Consider the following 20,766-nt stretch of genomic DNA (forward strand, 5'->3'; position numbering starts at 1 on the left):
GAGGCATCTAGGACCACCATAGGAACGCTCCACGACTACTGCTAGTTGCATGTTAGGATCAGGGGTCTGCAGTCTGCATAGTTACCATCCTCTTTGGTTTTCTGAGCCTTAGCTTGTGTTGTTTCTTTATTTCCTCCTCGGCTACCCGTTCATAACAGGTTTCAAAGGGGACAAGCGGCTTGCTGTAACTCGGCGGGGTAACGAAGGGGACAAGCAGCTTGCTGTAACTCGGCTGGGTTATGAAGGGGACACCAGCAGCTGTGAGTGAGCAGCAGCTGGAGGTGTCGGTGATCGGTGACAGCAGGAGCTGTGGTGGTGCAAGAACTTGTATGGTATTGTACTTAAAGGGCCAGTACAGGCCCAAAAGAGACAAACTGTTGTGTGAACCCTTGGTCTAAGGAGACCTGTAGAAAGGACATGGGCAAATCCCGAAAGGGGGCGGTGACCCAAATCGGGGTAGTAACCCAAAAAGGGGTGGAGTCCCAGAGGGGGGCGGTGACCCAAATTGGGGTGCTAGCCAAAAAAGGGGTGGAGTCCCAGAGGGGGGCGGTGACCCAAATCGGGGTGGTCCAGAAAAGGGCTGTGTTTCCAGAAGGGGCAGCACTGGTTACCTCAGTGGACATGTCTGGGGTACCGCAGTGTGTGTGTATGTCTTTTTCAGAATGTGCGATATCCTTTCTGGATAGTAACGATGGGCCGCAGGTGTGTACCGTGATGTTGCACCGGAAAAGAGTCTCTGGTCGGCTGGACTCAGAGTCAGGTGACTGTGACAGGAACTCCTCTCACTTTCTGTCTGACCGAGAAAATGGTCCAGGTTCACTGTAAACATGAGGTCACGGTGAACTATGCGGTAGACAGAGTAATGTTTGACGCGTCCCACAGCGTTGAGTGCCAAGGTGGCGGTGTACCACCAGACTTAGTGTATGCCTTCGAGATACACCGGGACTTTATTGTGTTTGATGATGTATGGCAGGGGGATGGAGACGTTTCTACTGTTGAGCTAGCAGACATTGAGACGGTGACGCCTCCTAAAGTCAACAGGTCAGATTTAGAATGGACCGAAAGAGGGGGTGCGTCGACCCAACTTATGGACCTGACGTCTCATGACAAGACTGATGGTGAGCTGGTAGATGAGACAACTGGAGTAGACACACGGTCAGATGATGACTGGAGGGTTCACTCGACTGATGGGGCTGACCCAGTGGTACCCATTGAGGATATAATTAGAGAAGTAGTGGTGCGACACGTGATGGCTAAAAAAGAACAAGACCATGAGATACAGTTGATAAAAGAGACAGTGGAAGAACTTATCGAACGAGAAAGGATCCTGAGACAAATGGCTGAGCACAGGGTGGAGGGGCTCGAGAAAGAAGTCTTGGAGCTCAGAGGTCACCTGTCAACCTGACAAAGTGTGAACAAAACCCTTAGGGAGGAGATGGAAGAACTCAGAGGAGTAGTAAAAGGTCTGCGGGAGAAGAGCTTGGACGAAGATTTACTGCGGCCGGGCCCAAGTGATAACAAGACAGAGCTGCAATACCCATCTTGGCAAAGGGTCGTGAAGAGATAAAATCTCATGAAGTTTGTGAGCTTAGAACTGAAGAAGACAGTCACCCGGTCGGGTCAACTGTAGTGAGAGAAGTGTCCGTGGTAAAGCCAGAGCCTTCTGTCCAGGAAGAGAGCAAGACCACAACCTTCAAATCTGTGATTGACGTGCCTGAGGACATGCAAGAAGCCTGTGCTGAGGAAGGGGTGCATCAGGCTTTTAAGGACGCCATCAAAGCGGGTAAGGTGCACTGGGTGCCTGAGACTCGGCAATTGGTGATAATATCAGCCAGGGAAGATACAGCAAACCGGGTAGCTGTCCTGAAAGAGATGCATTTGCAATGTCTCCACGCCAAACAGTTGGTCAGGCAGAGTTATATGAAAGCTGCTCGATGCCTAGAGTTAGCAAGGGAGGCTATGGATAGGCTGGGTTTGCAGAAAGATGTAATTCTGGTACCCAAAGGTCTGATTGGGAGAATCATTGGAAGACTCGGGAAGGTAATGCAAGACCTTGCAAATATCTCCAGTGTGGTGAGGGTGAGGATCCCTCCTGATGATGAAGACCAGGTATCCAGTGAAGAGGGTAGGATTCCCATCATGCTGGTTGGCTCTGTGAAAAGCCTGAGAAACTTTCGGATGCTCTTGGAGTATCGAGTGGGGTACCTGCAAGAGATTAAGTAGTTGAGGCTGGACCGTCTGCGGAACACCAGGTGGTGGCGGCCTTCAACCCAATATTTAAGGTCCCGAAGGGTCCCTCCAAGTAGTGACATGGCAGGTGGCCGAAGAATGTCAGCAAGGCAGGGACATCAAAAATCAGCGAGTGGCAATTTTAGTGGCAAGACAAAACTGAGAGACCTTGGCTCCTGTGAGACACTAAATGGGTCAGACTCAGGCCAGACAGTTGATGCGACTGGGAGTGGGATTTCTGACTGTACCCATCAGGAGAGCCAGTCAGTGAGAGAAAGGTCAGGTGACGAAGCGCACTGCAGACAGGTGGAGACTAAAGAGTGTCTAGTCACGCTGATGGACTTTGACCGTTGGGGGCAGGGGAGGCCTAACGTAGGGATGAGCTGTATGACAGAAAGAGACGGTTCTCTCGACCTATTGGGCAAGGTGTAATGAGTGCCCGGTCTCGAGATCCCAGGGTAATGTTATGTGTTCAACCCCACAAGTTTGAACAGAGGGGGGAGGTGTGTGGTGTAGTGACCACTGTGTTCGCTAGGGGCCACTGTGTTGGTGTCCCAGGAGAGAGGATGAGTGGCAGGATGCTGAATGATCGTTATGTATCCCAAGGTAGGTGGCCTTAAGATGGAAGCTTGAATATGTGTGTTGATCAGCAGAGGTACTGCTGAGCTTTCATTACACTGTGTCAGGGAGAGCTTTCCAGGTAGCTGGTGAGATGGGTGAGACCAGCTACCTACAAACCCACCTAGGGGCGGTGTCTAGAACACCATAGTAAAGTGTATGAATGCTTGAAGGACCTGTGATGAGGTCATAGCCATGTGATCCAGTGGGCGTGGCTACGGACCATATAAGGTGGCCAGGATAGGTCACATGGGTGAATGCTTGGACCCGGTTGGTCCGTTTGGAAGGTCTCGCTGGAAGATGTGTCTGCCTTCCTGAGTGCCTGTGTGCATAATGGCTGCATGTGTCTGACAGTTCCCAGGAGGGGAATGAACGTCTGGAGTATGAAGCAGCCACGAGGTAACCCTGACGGGGTGAAATAACTGTGAGGCTAGAGAGCCTGCGTATTGGACATTGCATAACCTGTGTGACTACAGGGTTAGCAGAGTGGAGCTCTGTCATGGACGCTATGCTGTTGATATGAACTTTCTGTTGCTGTTCATGGTTTATGATGCTTAATAAACCGCATGGACTGTTGGAGTTATATGAGAAACCCGTGCCGGACCTGGTTATTTGGCTGCCTAGCAAGTGTCCCCTACCTGAATAACAAGCGCTACCTTACAGTGGTTAGGTGCACTTTCCCTGTAACAGCATTGTTGAGGGCCCGGGTAATGTGGGACACGTGCAAGTGTAATGTCGGGACTGCAGACAGGGAGAAATTGTGGTGGGTGGGGACCAAGTACCTTGTGACGGTCACCGCCATCATATTGCGGAAAGCTTCTGTCTACCAGGAGCCAAAAATGCAACATTTCGAGCACAAGCGGATGGGAAAGGTGTGAATTTAGTACAGTGGCATTGGTTGCGTATTTCCACTTGATTTCCAAGGACTGGGGTATGGACAACTGAACGCTGTGTTGGGACAAGGACATGGACATGCTTGTTAATGGCGCTAGTTGAGTTTGTGTGCAACTACAGATGTAGGGCAGGAGGCATCTTTGCATGCACCATGGACAGGGGATTGGCTTGCATGCACAGCAGCGGAAGAATCAGTGGTATCACCCGCAGACACTGTTCATGGAGCCTGGTGTTCAACCAACAAAGTCAGGTGCTTTGCTGCCATTTGCCTGATCATGCTGGTGGTGGTAAGGCTAGTAGTTTTACTACCCCTGCTGATGCGGGCATGGCCGGTGGTGCAAATAACCTTTTTGGGGTTATGAGCAGAGTCTTTAAAAACAGCAAGACTGTTAGGGGGACATTCATTGTCTCCCTCTCCCACACCACCTCTTCACCTTGACACCTGTCTTTTGGTGTTCCCCAAGGCTCAGTTCTAGGACCCCTACTCTTCCATCTACACCTTCACCTGGGACAGCTGATGCAATGGCACGGTTTGCAATATCATCGCTACACCGATGACACGCAGATCTAACTATCTGTACCTGACATCACTGCCATAGTGACCAAAATCGCACGTCTTCCCTCTATATCGTCCTTCTTTTCTGCTCGCTTTCAAAGAGTGGACATGGACAAATCAGAATGCATCATCTGTCAATCATCTCACGCCGAGTAGACATGCATCATTCGGTACCACTTTAGTAAGAGGGAAACTTTGCCCAAGAGAAAATGATTTTCCAGAAATTCAAGGCCTTTTTTGCACATTTTTTTGCAGCTGTGATCTTCATCTTGTGTGGATGTGGTAAATTTCAAAGTCGCTGAGAAAGCCTCCTCATTGCCTGTGAGATCGCTGATCTGACACAGTGCACTTCAAAGTGTCAGATCAGTGATCTGAAACTTTACCGTAATGTCCCACCCTGGGACAATAAAATAAAGAAAAAAAAAAAACACGTGTAAAAATAATTTATAAAAAGCCCTAATTAAAGTAAATACACTCACTGGCCACTTTATTAGGTACACCTGTCCAACTGTGTGTTAAGACTTAATTTCCAATCAGCCAATCACATGGCGGCAACTCAGTGCATTTAGGCATGTAGACATGGTCAAGACAATCTCCTGCAGTTCAAACCGAGCATCAGTATGGGGAAGAAAGGTGATTTGAGTGCCTTTGAACGTGGCATGATTGTTGGTGCCAGAAGGGCTGGTCTGAGTATTTCAGAAACTGCTGATCTACTGGGATTTTCACGCACAACCATCTCTAGGGTTTACAGAGAATGGTCCGAAAAAGAAAAAAAATCCAGTGAGCGGCAGTTCTGTGGGCGGAAATGCCTTGTTGATGCCAGAGGTCAGAGGAGAATGGGCATACTGGTTCGAGCTGATAGAAAGGCAACAGTGACTCAAATTGCCACCCGTTACAACCAAGGTAGGCAGAAGAGCATCTCTGAACGCACAGTGCGTCGAACTTTGAGGCAGATGGGCTACAGCAGCAGAAGACCACACTGGGTACCACTCCTCTCAGCTAAGAACAGGAAACTGAGGCTACAATTTGCACAAGCTCATCGAAATTGGACAGTAGAAGATTGGAAAAACGTTGCCTGGTCTGATGAGTCTCGATTTCTGCTGCGACATTCGGATGGTAGGGTCAGAATTTGGCGTAAACAACATGAAAGCATGGATCCATCCTGCCTTGTATCAACGGTTCAGGCTGGTGGTGGTGGTGTCATGGTGTGGGGAATTTTTTCTTGGCACTCTTTGGGCCCCTTGGTACCAATTGAGCATCGTTGCAATGCCACAGCCTACCTGAGTATTGTTGCTGACCATGTCCATCCCTTTATGACCACAATGTACCCAACATCTGATGGCTACTTTCAGCAGGATAATGCGCCATGTCATAAAGCTCGAATCATCTCAGATTGGTTTCTTGAACATGACAATGAGTTCACTGTACTCAAATGGCCTCCTCAGTCACCAGATCTCAATCCAATAGAGCATCTTTGGGATGTGGTGGAACGGGAGATTCGCATCAGGGATGTGCAGCCGACAAATCTGCGCCAACTGTGTGATGCCATCATGTCAATATGGTCCAAAATCTCTGAGGAATGCTTCCAGCACCTTGTTGAATCTCTGCCACGAAGAATTGAGGCAGTTCTGAAGGCAAAAGGGGGTCCAACCCCTTACTAGCATGGTGTACCTAATAAAGTGGCCAGTGAGTGTAAAATATATATTCCCTAATAAATTCTTTTTTTTGTAAATTAAAAAAAGATAAAAGTACACATTTAGTATCGCCGCGTCTGTAACAATGCGCCCTGTTGTGAGTTCATTTTCCTCTTCGTCACTGAGGTCTGGTGAACTCCCTATTCTGGTGAAGGAAGGTAATGAGCCTGATTATCAGGCACCTGAGCCTGATGAGGATGACTGCGTGAGTGGAGTCACGGACTGGATATAAGGCTGCCGACGCCCTTCTGCCCTGCGGGTGATTTCTCTGTGGACTTCTAGGACACCAGTCTGATTCCTGCTCCTCTAAGCTAAGTTTTTCTGCTTTGCCTGTTTGCATTAGTGTTTAGTTTTTGTTTTCCTTGCTTTTCTGGATTCTGCCATTCCCTGCTGGGGTGAGCTGAATCTCCTTTTGCCTTTAGCTCTGTCTTCAGTATATTCCTGATATTCCTGAGTGCTGACATAGCTTTTTTGAAGCCTAGCGTCTTCAGGGCCTTTTTCACTGTCAGTCTGTTGGCTCTTATTTTCATAGGGTTTTTCACGGATTGCAGACAGCAGCCTTCCTGTCCTTTTCTATCTAGCTAGATTGGGCCCCGTCTTTGCTCAGTCTTTCTTTCTGTCTGTGTTAGTGTTTTCATCTTGCTTCACCGTCATTATATGTTGGGGGCTGCCTATTGCTTTGGGGTCTGCTCTGGGGCAGTTTAGTTTTCCCCTTTCTTTCTTTAGGCCTAGTTATTTCTCCGGCTGTGATCGAGGGGTCTAGGGCATCGTAGGAACCCCCCACAGCTACTGCTAGTTGTGTTGATAGGTTCAGGGGTCTGCAATCCGATAGCTGCCAACTTCTCTGGTTTTCTGGACTTAGCTAGCATTTCTGTTTTTGCCTCCTACGGTGACTCAATCATAACAGCGCCCTATAAAACTGTCACACTGGTTAACCCCTTTAGTGAACCCTTTAAAAAATAAAAAAACAAAGCAAAAGACAATGCTTTATCATCATACCACCAAACAAAAAGTGCAATAACGCGCAAAAAAGACATATACTGTATAAATAACCATGGTACCGCTGAAAGCATCATCTTGTCCCACAAAAAACGAGCCACAATACAGCAATTGAGAAAAAACAAAAAAGTTATAGCTTGCAGAATAAAGCGATGCAAAAATAATTATTTTTTATATAAAAGTGTTTTTATTGTATAAAAGCGCCAAAACATAAAAAATTATATAAATGAGGTATCGCTGTAATCGTACTGACCTAAAGAATAAAACTGTTTTATCAATTTTACCACACACGGAACAGTATAAACGACCCCCCCCAAAGAAATTCATGAAATGCTGGTTTTTGTTCATACTGCATCTCAAAAATTGGAATAAAAAGTGATCAAAAAGTCACATGCTCGAAAATTGTTCCAATAAAAACATCAACTCGCCCTGCAAAATATAAGACCTCACATGACTCTGTGGGCCAAAATATGGAAAAATTATAGCTCTCAAAATATGGTGATTAGTGTTGAGCGATACCACCCGATACTGAAAAATATCGTATCGGAATGGATCGGCCGATCTAAAAAAAGTATCGAGTATCGCCGATTCCGATCCCGGAAGTCCCATTCAAGTCAATGGAACAGAAAGAGGAGGAGGAGCGCCGAGAGATGGCTGCTCTGGCATGAGGCTCCTGAGTTTTTTAGTTTTTTCCCCGTTTAATTGTTAATTCTCCCTTTGGTTCACTCACCATTGCGTAGCTACAGGATTCGGCAGAGCTGGGAGTAGTGTGGAGACTGCGATCAGCTGGGACCGGTGTCTTTCTGTCCTCGTGGAGCTCCGTGCCTGGATTCAGCTGGGAGAGAGTGAAGCTGCTGGCTGCCTGCCAACTTTCCTACAACTTGTACCCATTTCCAGCAAGCAGATGATCCCAGGATAGGAAACCTGGTGGAGTGTGCGGTGCTGGAGTTGTTCTGGAGATCTTGTGGTCCACGTGGAGCTGTAGGGCTACAGGATTCGGCAGAGCTGGGAGTAGTGTGCAGACTGCGACCAGCTGGGACCGGTGTCTTTCTGTCCTCGTGGAGCTCCATGCCTGGTTTCAGCTGGGAGAGAGTGAAGTTGCTGGCTGCCTGCCAACTTTCCTACAACTTGTACCCATTTCCAGCATGCAGATGATCCCGGGATAGGAAAGCTGGTGGAGTGTGCGGTGCTGGAGATGTTCTGGAGATCTTGTGGTCCAGGTGGAGCTGAAGGGGTGAGCTGGGCAGGTTTGGACTGACTGTTGGCGTGTCCCCTGATGTCCCTGTCTTGTTGCACCCATGCCCTCCCCCCCAGCAGAGCTGGGAGCACCCTTTATGGAAAGTTGTATATTTAATTCTGCTAAGCTGTGACTGTTCAGTCTTTATAGCTACAAGCTGAGTGTAATCATGGCCACTGCACTCTGTAAACCTACTCTTATGATTTCAAGGGACGATTTATTATTCTGGAATCATCCGCAATTTCTCATGGACTCCCCTTCTTGGAGCATGATTGCTAATTCAACAATTGAGTACATAAAATCCATTACTTCTGTGAAACCTGTGGAGGTGTACTGCAAGAGAGGTAGGAGAGGAGGCGTCCTGGCACGCCTTCGGAGGAGAAGGTTCAGAACAGCTCTTCCTTCACTCCACTTGACTAATGTCCGTTCCTTATATAACAAAATGGAGGATCTGAGCTTACTTTGTAACATGTAAGATCTGATATGGCCAATTCAGCTGCTCTTTGTTTTACTGAGACCTGGTTGAATGAGACCATCCCTGATTGTAGTCTGGATCTACCTGGTTTTGTTATCTACAGAGCTGACCATGATTGTGTAGCTTCAGGTAAACAAAGGGGGGTGGGGTATGTCTCTACATCAACACTAGCTGGTGCTGTGATGTTAACATACTGGGAAAAGGGTTGCTCTCCAGACCTAGAGTACCTTGCACTCAATTGTAGACCATTTTACTCTCCAAGAGAGTTTTCATCTATGGTTCTGGTTGCAGTATATATTCCCCCTCAAGCATCTGTTAAAGCTGCTATTGGTGAATTAGCTTGCAAAATATCAGAATGGGAGAAAGGATCTCTAGAAGCATTTGTGATCGTAATGGGGGACTTTAAGGCCGGAATCACACTGGCGAGGAATACGGGAGAGTGAGAGGCGCTAAAAGCACGCATTAGACACCGACAAATGATTCTCTATGGGGTCACTCGCACCAGGCGTATATTTCTCCTCCGTATCCTACGCTCCGTGCCACTCGCAGCATGCTGCGATTGTCAGCGTACTACGACCGTAGTACGCCAATGCAAGTCTATGGGTGCGCAAAAAATACGGATTACACACGGAACACACATGTGACCTGCGAGCAATACGCAGGTCTTTTGGCTGGTGAACAGGAAATGGGCCAATCCATCATCAGGAAGCCTAGACATGCAAATGAGCTCAAAAACCGCTCCAGACATCCAGGAAGTCAGCCTCCACAGAGTACAGCAGCAGCATGGCGTCCACATACATTAATGTAGAGCTTCTCATTGTGCTGGTGCAGGAGCGTCCAGAAATATGGGACCCACACGACGCAAACTATGCGAACCGCACAAGAAAGGAGGCGTCATGGAGGCGCATCTGTCACCAGATGTACCATGACTTTGGTGACAGACCACGTGATGAGCAGCATAAAATTCGTAAGTGCAACCATAAAAATATAATTAACCTTAGCGCGCGCTATAAAATGAATCTACAATCAGCACCCCCCCTTCCTGTGCATGTACTTTTATTAGCCTCATGAGGCCGTTACATTAGGATGTGACACGTGGCTTCACACAGCCATAATTAGGGGTTAGGCCACAAGCTCCTCATCCTCCTAGCCAATAAAATTAGTTTCAGTGGAGATAATGAGACCCTGGGTATCGGCCCAATTACATATGCCACCATGGGTATAACGCACACCCCAGAAGACCCCATGCCTAGACTACTGTTTGAAAATGTGACCTCTCAAATATGTGATTTTGACAATCTTTCCTGTCACATTGCAGTGGAAGATGTGATGAAACAGTGGAGAAGCATCCGGGACCAGTACCGCCGGGAACGCCAGCAGCGGTCCAGGAGTGGGGATGCTGGCCATGTAAAGCGGAAATATATATACTATGACCGGCTGAACTTCCTCGCCCCAATTCTGGCTCTGAGACCGTAAGTACATACCTCACACCACATGACACAAAAACATTACACAAATACTTTACAGGGACAAAAATATTGATGTATTTTTGCCTCTGTTCTATTTCATAACAGAACTCAATCCAACCTTACGGATCGAGGAGCGGCCTCAGAGGCAGAGCCCATTATAGATCCTGTAGGGGATGAGGTGGCTGGCCCATCTTCTCCCCCTACAAGAAGGATGGCTGAAGAGGAGGCATCACCAGAACACACAATGGCTGCCCTACACAACACACCACCTGGACGGTCTGCTGCTGCAACCTCACCCATCCTGGAAGAGCCGGGCAACTTGAGCAGCAGCCCAACTGCCCAGATCAGGCCCTCCCCACAGGCTACTCTAGCATCACGGCGAATAAGAAGAAGGCGCCAGGTCACCATTCAAGAGAGCAGGACCAATGTGGACACAGGGGTGCTGAATTACTTGTCCAGAGTCACTACAGATGATGGTGAGGAGGCCTATGCACGTAGCCTCACCCTTTATCTCCGTGCCCTTACCCGTGAGGTCAGGCTCCGTATTAGGGGATGTATTCAGATCCTGCTTGATGCAAGCACCCCCCCCAATACCCCATATGAGGTGTTTGAATTTCTGGAGAGGTGGCAGCTCTCACCAAGAAATTTAATGCGCATGAGACCATCCACACAGATGCTTGCTCAAGCAGGGTCTGAACAGCCCCTAATACGTGGGCCAACACCTCAAGCCCTTCCTCCCCCTACCCATCCTTCTATTCCGCAGCCCCAAATGTCTTCCTCAAGCCAACCCCACCAATATGGCCACTTGTACCCACCCAGTGTTGGAGGCTGGTCCCAACCTGGTTGGGGACGATCTGGCTATCTTGGTGGGTATGAGCCACGGGCCTACCAGAGCCAACAAGAAGCCCCTCACCATCATCATTACTCTGGCCAGTATCACCAACAGGCCCAGGAGGCTGGGCAACAGTATGGCCCCACACAGGGCGATGTTGCCCACAATGTCCAGCAGCACCCACAGGCTGTTCCTCCACGTCCCCCCCCTTCCCCTACATATGAGGATTTATGATTCAAAAGTTTGGAGATGTCCAGTGACATGTAAGTGGTGCTTCTAATCTAGACAAAAAACAGGTGTCCTCCTTCACCAACATTTAGAACATAATTTAACACTCACATTTTTAAACAATGTTTTCCAAACATATGAAACAATCCATCATGACAGGCAACGCTACCTCACGCCTTTCACACAGATATTACATGTGTGTATAAAAGAGAATATTTAAATGCGCTATACTGTTACATGAAAGGATGAAAATACACTAGTCACTTGCTAACGCATAGGAAAGGCGTGCTTGCCTTTAGTTAAGTAGTCAACTTTGTTGTTAGCAATCTCTAGTAAAACAATTTGAGGCGACCAGCATTCAGAATATCACGCTCTCTCTATGTCTTAACAAGTGAGTTTTGTATTTTCATCCTTTCCAGTATAGCATGCTTAAATATTGTCTGTTCTACAGACAGGTAATATCTGTGTGAAAGATGTGAGGTAGCCTTGCCTGTCATGGTGGAATCTTTCTATGATAACATTGGATAACATTATGAGGAAATGTGAGTGTTATCTTATTGACTTTATTTAGGTGATGGAGCTCACCCTTTGTTGCCTAATCAAGGTTAATGTAGGCATGCAGCAATGTTGTTATTGCATAATGTTTGTTGCAGTTTTTTTCTGTAATGTTAATGTTACACCAAGTTAAAGAAGGCACAAAGGGTCATTTTGGCCATTGCCAAATTTGTGTTATGGCAAAATTATGTTTGCCTTTAAGCAAAACAAAAAAAAAAAAAAAAGGCAAAACTAAAAATTTGTCTACTCTAGTTAACGTCTCTGTGTGATTTTTCACAATCCCTCACAACATACTAACAGACACCAACCAATGCAATGAAACAGTCATAGAATCATAAAGGCTTGAGTAATATACACTCACTGGCCACTTTATTAGGTACACCTGTCCAACTGTGTGTTAAGACTTAATTTCTAATCAGCCAATCACATGGCGGCAACTCAGTGCATTTAGGCATGTAGACATGGTCAAGACAATCTCCTGCAGTTCAAACCGAGCATCAGTATGGGGAAGAAAGGTGATTTGAGTGCCTTTGAACGTGGCATGATTGTTGGTGCCAGAAGGGCTGGTCTGAGTATTTCAGAAACTGCTGATCTACTGGGATTTTCACGCACAACCATCTCTAGGGTTTACAGAGAATGGTCCGAAAAAGAAAAAAAATCCAGTGAGCGGCAGTTCTGTGGGCGGAAATGCCTTGTTGATGCCAGAGGTCAGAGGAGAATGGGCATACTGGTTCGAGCTGATAGAAAGGCAACAGTGACTCAAATTGCCACCCGTTAGAAACCAAGGTAGGCAGAAGAGCATCTCTGAACGCACAGTGCGTCGAACTTTGAGGCAGATGGGCTACAGCAGCAGAAGACCACACTGGGTACCACTCCTCTCAGCTAAGAACAGGAAACTGAGGCTACAATTTGCACAAGCTCATCGAAATTGGACAGTAGAAGATTGGAAAAACGTTGCCTGGTCTGATGAGTCTCGATTTCTGCTGCGACATTCGGATGGTAGGGTCAGAATTTGGCGTAAACAACATGAAAGCATGGATCCATCCTGCCTTGTATCAACGGTTCAGGCTGGTGGTGGTGGTGTCATGGTGTGGGGAATTTTTTCTTGGCACTCTTTGGGCCCCTTGTTACCAATTGAGCATCGTTGCAATGCCACAGCCTACCTGAGTATTGTTGCTGACCATATCCATCCCTTTATGACCACAATGTACCCAACATCTGATGGCTACTTTCAGCAGGATAATGCGCCATGTCATAAAGCTCGAATCATCTCAGATTGGTTTCTTGAACATGACAATGAGTTCACTGTACTCAAATGGCCTCCTCAGTCACCAGATCTCAATCCAATAGAGCATCTTTGGGATGTGGTGGAACGGGAGATTCGCATCAGGGATGTGCAGCCGACAAATCTGCGCCAACTGTGTGATGCCATCATGTCAATATGGTCCAAAATCTCTGAGGAATGCTTCCAGCACCTTGTTGAATCTCTGCCACGAAGAATTGAGGCAGTTCTGAAGGCAAAAGGGGGTCCAACCCGTTACTAGCATGGTGTACCTAATAAAGTGGCCAGTGAGTGTATATTTAGACACACTTTTAAAGAAACAAATTATAACATAGACACAGCATTCTCTTGCCAAGAAGTTGCCCCCCTCAGGTGAGATAAAGTAATTCGTGAATATATCACGCACTTTGAGGCCAGAGAGTGGTCTACGTTGAGGGATGATAGGTGGTCTCACCCTGCACACATTGTCCGGCCTACGCACAACACCATCAGAGGAGGAACAGTCATGTATCCTGGTGAAGTTATGCAGAACAACACAGGCTTTGACAACTTCATTCACATTTTGCTCACTCAACTGAATGGCAGACTGGAGTACCCGCCATTTGGCACAAAGAATCCCAAAGGAACACTCCACCAGTCGCCTAGCACGTGATAGGTGCAAGTTAAAAATTCTGCGCCTGTGGTCAAGGTTGCGCCGGGGATATGGCCTCATGACATTGCGTGATAACTGAAAGGCCTCATCTGCCACAAGGACATAAGGGACTGATTGTTCGGGGGAGCCTGGTAGCTGGCGTGGTGGTGGTAGATCCAACTGGTTGGTGCGTAGCCGCCGACCCATTATGGAAGTATTGAAGACTCTAGAGTCTCCCGTCCTTCCATAGGCCCCAATGTCAACAATTATAAACTTGTATTGAGGGTCTGCCAGAGCCAACAATACAACAGAAAAGTATTGTTTATAATTGAAGAATTGGGAGCCTGAGTCCGGCGGCTTACGCACCCTGATATGTTTGCCATCCAGGGCCCCAATACAATTTGGAAACTGGCAGTCCTCCTCAAAGTCCCTTGAAATCCTTAACCAGTCTTCCATCCTGGGCTCGGGTAGGACCACCTGATGGAGTCTTGTCCAGATTTGTGCACATGTAGACCTCACTATGCCTGAAATGGTTGACTTTCCAATGAGAAACTCATGGTGGAGGGGGCATAAGACAGGCCAGTGGACAGGAAGCTGAAGAACAACAGAAATAGTACAGTTTAGAATGGCTAAAGTAAAAAAAAATCAGTTACATGCCGACCAAACTTGTTAGGAACTGAGAGAGAACAACACACACATATTTGGTGGCACAATGACTAAGTGATATGCAGGACATATTAGATGTAACATTCTGCTGTGTCAGGTGAAACATATTTTGAGTAAGATGATTGTATTAAACTTTGTCCAAGAAGGCCAAAAAACATAAATTAACACACACATTATGAACATAGAGAATGTGGTTGTGTAGTACATACCGTATTGTGAGTAGAAGTCGCTACTCTGCAGATATGGCTTTGCGCATCCTAGTGTCCTGAAAGGTGATCCCAGGGCGCACTGTCTCCAAGAGGCGACCAAATGTGGAAATGCTGATTCGACAGTACTGGTAAAATTTCTCCGGATGCTCCCGAAGAGACGAATAGAGGCGGTGAAAATGACCTCTTGTGAGTCGTTGCCTCAAAAGTGGATGTACCCACATGCGTCTCCTCCTCCGCGGATCCACTATCACAGGATATGGTTGGCCAAAGCGCCGTGACAAAAGCCAGGTAAAGAGAACCTGCTCAGTTGTATTGAATGTCAGACCCTCTGCCATGCTGCACAAAGAACACCAACACACCTCGTGAAAGCAAGGTGACAAATGTACAGAATGTAGGCAGCCACCTGTTTCTGAGTGTCTAAATAGGGTGCAGGCTAATGATTTAAATTGTTTGCAGGCCTCAAAACCGTTAAATGTCCATTTTGCAAGGCTGCGAGAAAATCTCGCCATACGGATTGCATACGGATTACAAACGGATACACACATGACCTACGGACCACTATTTAGTGGTGATTCATCCGTATTACGCATGTAAAATACGGAGCGTATTTTGCGCAGGTTAGTGTGACTCCAGCCTTACAAAGGAAAACTCAACCTAGATCTCCCCAAATTTACTCAACATATAAACTGCTTCACGAGAGAGAACAATACGCTTGATCACTGCTATACAGTCATAAAAGGGGCCTACAGGGCAGTGAGGAGAGCAGCAGTGGGCTTTTCAGATCATTGTCTAATTCATTTAATTCCAGCCTACAGGCAAAGGTTGAAAACATCCAAACCTACAGTTTATACAAAGAAGACATGGTCTGAGGAGGCAAAATTGCAACTACAAGCATGCTTTGAATGCACGGACTGGGAGGTATTCCAGGAAACATGCTCGGGTCTGGATGAATGGGTTGATGCAGTGTCCTCATATATCCGTTTTTGTGAAGACACGTTTATTCCATCCAAATCTGTCCACTTTCGGGGAAACAACAAGCCATGGTTTACAAATAAAGTCAGGATGATCCGTAAGAGAAAAGAGGAGGCTTATAAAGCAGGCGATATTACTGAATTCAAGAAACTTAGGAACTCGCTATCTAAAGAGATCAAGTTAGCCAAACACGAGTATGCAAAGATTCTGGAGGAAAGGTTCTCATCAAAAGATACTAGATCTGCATGGAGAGGATTAAGAGAGGTCACCAATTATAAAAGCCACCCCACTATAGTGAACCCCAGCAGAAGTCTGGCAGCAGAGTTAAATGAATTCTACTGCAGATTTGAGGCAAGCTCTACACATAGTGGCTATTAGTGTTGAGCATTCCGATACCGCAAGTATCGGGTATCGGCCGATATCAGCGGTATCGGAATTCCGATACTTAATTCCGATACTTTTTTCATATCGGATTCCGGGATCGGAATCGGAATAGGAAGTTCCCATCATGCTATGAGCCTGCTTGCTTTGATTAAGCCAATGGGAATCCTCCGAAGTGTGGGCACATCCTGTTAGGCATGTAGGCATGTTAACTATTGGCATGGCTGTGATTGGCTGCCGAAATGATGTCATGATGCACTATAAAAGCCACCGCAGCCGCCATTTCTGGTCACTCTGCTGTGAATTCAGTTAGGGACAGGCTGCTGTAGAAGACTGTGAGGGACAGTTAGAAATAGCGATTCTAAAAACAATATTGTGCTTTATCCAGGCTACATAAACCACCACTGTAGCTTGCTTTTCCCTAGCAGCGCTGTTTTCACAGCTGTCTGCAAGGGCTGTGTGAGTGCAGCTCACGCTGTGGAGTGGGTCCTGCAGCCACGTCAGGCTGTAGGCCACCCAGTGTGATCACTGCTGCCTCATACATCTTTTATTTTTTGAGCTGCATTTTTTAAATAATTTCAATCTAGTGTGCTTCCATCCGTATCCATATACGTTGGTTGCAAACACTAGTAGTAGACAGCGGAGCCTTTCTGCAGCCTTTCAGTGCTAGTGTCCACTTTGCTGCACTGTTCACGGCTGTCTGAGAGGTCTCTGACTGTGTGTGAGTGCAGCTCACGCTGAGTAGTGTGTCCTGCAGCTACGTCTGGCTGTAGGACGCTCAGCGTGCGTCACTGCCTCACACATATTTTTATTTGAGTGCAGCTCATTTTTTCTTCTATTAGTGTGCATCCATCCGTCTCCATCTACGGTGGTTGCAAACACTATATAGGAGTACACAGCGGAGCCTTTCTGCAGCCTGTCAGTGCCAGTGCCCACTTAGCTGCACTGTTGACGGCTGTCTGAGAGGTCTCTGACTGTGTGTGAGTGCAGCTCACGCTGAGTAGAGTGTCCTGCAGCTACGTCTGGTTGTAGGACGCTCAACGTGCGTCACTGCCTCACACATATTTGTCTCTGAGTGCAGCTCATTTTTTCTTCTCCTATTAGTGTGCATCCATCCGTATCCATCAACATTGGTTGGTTGCAAACACTATATAGGAGTAGATAGAGGAGCCTTTTTTTCTGGCTTGTGCCCTGCCGGCGCAGCCAGATTAGTATTACCCAATTTTTTTGGAGCCTCATCTTTTGCATTGTAGGTTACCTGCCTGCATTGTAATAGCTCCAAAAAGTTGGTGATACTATCAGTTTCAATTCTTTGTTCTCATACTTTGAGTTTGTTTCAAACAAAGAAACCACATAAAAAGTTCACCAAACACTACATTTTGAACTTGTGTAGGCCACATCAGCTCCTATTAAAGTCTAGTCCACACACACACACTTCATAAAATTAGTGTTTCTTGTACCTGTAACCAGCTGTTCAGGAATAAGCACACTAAGGCCCCCCTTTGTCCTTTTTTGCCTATCTTAAGCAGTCTTGCAAGATGAAGAAGGCAGGGAGTAAGGCGCGGGGGCGTGGGCGTGGGCGTGGAGTTTCAGCAGGGAGAGGACGTGGGGATTCTGCAGGGAGAGGACGTGGGGATTCTACAGGTAGAGGACGTGGGGATTCTGGGCCTGCTGCGGGCACCAGTGGATCAGCATCCCCCAGTTTTAGCAGGCAACAGTCCTTTATGCGCAGCTTTGTAGGACCTCAACGTACCCCACTGCTGCGGGAGGAACAAATTGAAGCCGTTGTCGGATGGATGGCAGCTAACGCATCGACTTCAATTACTTCCGCATCCTCTCAGGGTCAGAGCACCGAAGAGCAACCATCTGTCTCTTCACCACCTGCCAAAGTGCCCAGGCAGTCAGAGAGACATGGACAGGAGCCATCACAATCTCTACTTCTGTTCTCGGAATCTGTTGGCTTGGAAAGAGGGGGCCAGCCAAGCAGCATTCCTGAATGTGAAGAAGAGGGAGTATGCAGTGATGCGCAACTTCTTTGTCCCTCTGAATCTGAAGAGGCGAGTGGGCCAGTGCCTATGGTCAGCACACCTCAGTACGCATCAGATGATGACGAGACTCAGTTGCCACTTTCTGGTGCGTACGGTGCTGGCGAGACAACCCCGGAGAAGCAGCTGTTTGAAGAGGGGAGGGAAGATGATGAGGTCCTTGACCCATCATGGCGTGAGCAACAGGAAGGTGGTGGGAGCAGCTCGGAGGAAGAGATTCCCCTACCGGCCAAAACAGGAGGCAGAGGGAGGGGGAAGACTTGGTTGCCTGTACCCTCCACTTCGGCACCCGTTAGGAGCATTCCTCCTTCCAAAGGCAAACCGGGCGCTCACAAGAGTTGCAGTGCGTGGTCCTTTTTTGACACAGTTGCAGATGACATTTGCTTTGTCAAATGCAAGCTGTGTCATCAGAGAGTCAAAAGAGGGAGAAATGTCAGCAACCTCAATACCACAAATATGTGGAAACATGTGCGCACCAAGCACGAGTTGGAGTTGCAGAGACACCCTCAAGACGTAGGCCAACGTACAGCACCACCTACCACCTCTTCAGTTCGTGTTGGGCCCTCTTCCTCCAGCTCACACACTGCTGGTTCGGCTTCCTCACAGGATCGCCAAGGAAGAACCTCTGCCACTGTTGTCCGGAGACCCTGTCAGATTCCACCCATAACAGCACGTTCCCATCCATCACAGCCATCGGTAGCACAGGCATGGGATAAAAGGCGCCCTTACTCGGCAAACCATCCCCGAGCACAGTCTCTGAATGCTGGCATTGCCAAACTTCTGGCAGTTGAAATGCTGTCATTCAGGCTGGTGGACACTGACACCTTCCGGGACTTAATGGCATTGGCAGTCCCCCAATACAACGTGCCCAGCCGCTTTTATTTCAGCAGGCGAGCCGTCCCTGCCCTGCAGAAACATGTTGAGGGCAAAATAAAACATGCGCTACTAAACGCCGTTAGTAGCAAGGTCCACCTGACCACCGATGCGTGGACCAGTAACCATGGACAGGGACGATACCTTTCCCTCACTGCCCACTGGGTCAATGTTGTGGAGCCGGGTACGGATCTGGAGAGTGGCGCTGTACGTGTTCTTCCAACGCCACGGATTGCAGGACTCCAGTCTGTACACATAGACTCCTCCTCCTACTCAAGTTCCTCAGAAACAGCAGAGCAGGAGCCTGTTACGACCGATATGAGCACAGCCGTGGCCAAACGTCAACAGGCTGTACTCAAATTAATTTCTTTGGGGAATCGAAGCCACACAGCGCAGGAGCTCTGGAATGCTATCAAGCTGGAGAGCGATGTGTGGTTTGGGCCAGCGAATCTCCAGCCGGGCTTGGTAGTGTGTGACAATGGCCGAAATCTGGTGGCAGCTCTTGGCCTAGGCAACCTCACACACATCCCATGTCTGGCACATGTTCTTAACTTGGTCGTGCAGAGCTTTCTGAGGGACTATCCGGATCTTGATGCACTGTTGCACAAGGTCCGCATAGAGTGCGCTCACTTGCGACGTTCCAGCACGGCAAGATCGCGCCTCGCTGCTCTGCAGCGACGATTTGGCCTTCCAGAACATCGCATCATATGTGACCTACCCACCCGGTGGAATTCAACGTTACATATGTTGGAGCGGTTGTGTGAGCAGCAGGCAGCAGTCATGGAGTACCAGCTGCATCAGGCGCAAACAAGTCGCACTGTGCGCCGTTCACACTTCAGCACCATTGAGTGGGCCTCTATGAAGGACATCTGCCTCGTTTTGCGTGCCTTCGATGAATCCACGCGGATGGCGAGTGCAGATGATGCACTAGTCAGCATGACTGTCCCCCTTATCTGCCTGCTTCAACAAACACTGCAAGCACTAAGGGATGAGGTTTCAGAAGAGGTGGAGGATGAGGAGTCCCAAATGCCATCTGCTTCTGGACAGTCTGCGCTACGTGTTTCCTCACAAAGGCCTAGGCAGGGGACACTTTGTGAGGAGGATGAGGAGGAGTCGATGGAGGAGGAAGACATCTCTCCAGAGGAGGGAGGTACACAAACCTCTACTCAGTATGTACAGCGAGGGTGGGGTGATGCAGAGCAGGTCGAGGTCACGCCTCAAACAGGGGACAGCGGTTCTTTGGCAGTTGGGAGTCTGCAGCACATGGTTGATTTCATGCTGCAGTGCCTGAGAAACGACCGCCGCATCGCCCACATTCTCGTCTCGGCTGATTATTGGGTGTACACCCTCCTAGATCCTCGCTACCGGGACAGCGTACAAAGGCTCATACCAACGTTGAACCGGGAGCGTAAAATGCGGGAGTACGAAGAGTCACTGGTGCAGTCCATAATGTTTTCCATTCCACCCGACAGCATTGTTGCAAGTGCTTTACAAAGCAGCTCTGTGCGTCGAGGCAGTGGAGGAAACTCTGCACAAAGAGGGAGCAGAGGCAGTGCCGCAGCACAAGGCAAGACCACTATGGCCCAAATGTGGCAAAGTTTTGTGTGTCCACCACAATTGTCTACACCATCAGCGACGCCTCGAGTCAGCAGGAGGCAACGCTTCCGTCAGATGGTGTCAGACTACATGTCTTGCCCTGTCGCTGTACTCCCAGATGGCTCTTCCCCCTTCAAGTTTTGGGTCTCTAAGCTGGATACATGGCCAGAGCTTAGCCAGTATGCATTGGAGGTGCTGGCTTGCCCTGCTGCCAGTGTATTATCGGAACGTGTCTTTAGTGCCGCAGGTGGTGTACTAACAGACCGTCGCACGCGACTATCTTCCGATAATGTTGACCGGCTGACTTTTCTGAAAATGAACAAGG

General features: G+C 48.1%; 2 protein-coding genes across 2 annotated transcripts in view; one reads left to right on the forward strand and one right to left on the reverse strand.

The window, feature by feature from the left end:
• The window catches only part of LOC141099802 (sodium-dependent neutral amino acid transporter B(0)AT3-like), a 1,161,745-nt gene that overhangs the window by 1,029,251 nt on the left and 111,728 nt on the right, over positions 1-20,766 (reverse strand). The gene's annotated exons all lie outside the window — the stretch shown is intronic.
• On the forward strand, positions 10,025-11,299 carry LOC141099708 (uncharacterized). Its single transcript, XM_073587680.1, has 2 exons — positions 10,025-10,174; positions 10,277-11,299. Exons 1-2 carry the CDS (start codon positions 10,032-10,034, stop codon positions 11,235-11,237), a joined length of 1,104 nt encoding a protein of 367 aa, XP_073443781.1. The 5' UTR covers positions 10,025-10,031; the 3' UTR covers positions 11,238-11,299.

The sequence above is a fragment of the Dendrobates tinctorius genome, unplaced genomic scaffold, assembly GCF_039654945.1.
Source record: "Dendrobates tinctorius isolate UK_male_01 unplaced genomic scaffold, ASM3965494v1 ptg000102l, whole genome shotgun sequence".
Taxonomy (NCBI): Eukaryota; Metazoa; Chordata; class Amphibia; order Anura; family Dendrobatidae; genus Dendrobates; species Dendrobates tinctorius.

Bases quoted from the DNA above. Each gene is read 5' to 3' on its own strand.
- LOC141099708 (XM_073587680.1), top strand. From the start codon at position 10,032: ATGAAACAGTGGAGAAGCATCCGGGACCAGTACCGCCGGGAACGCCAG. The intron at 10,175-10,276 runs GTAAGTACATAC...ATTTCATAACAG, and splicing joins CCAATTCTGGCTCTGAGACC to AACTCAATCCAACCTTACGG.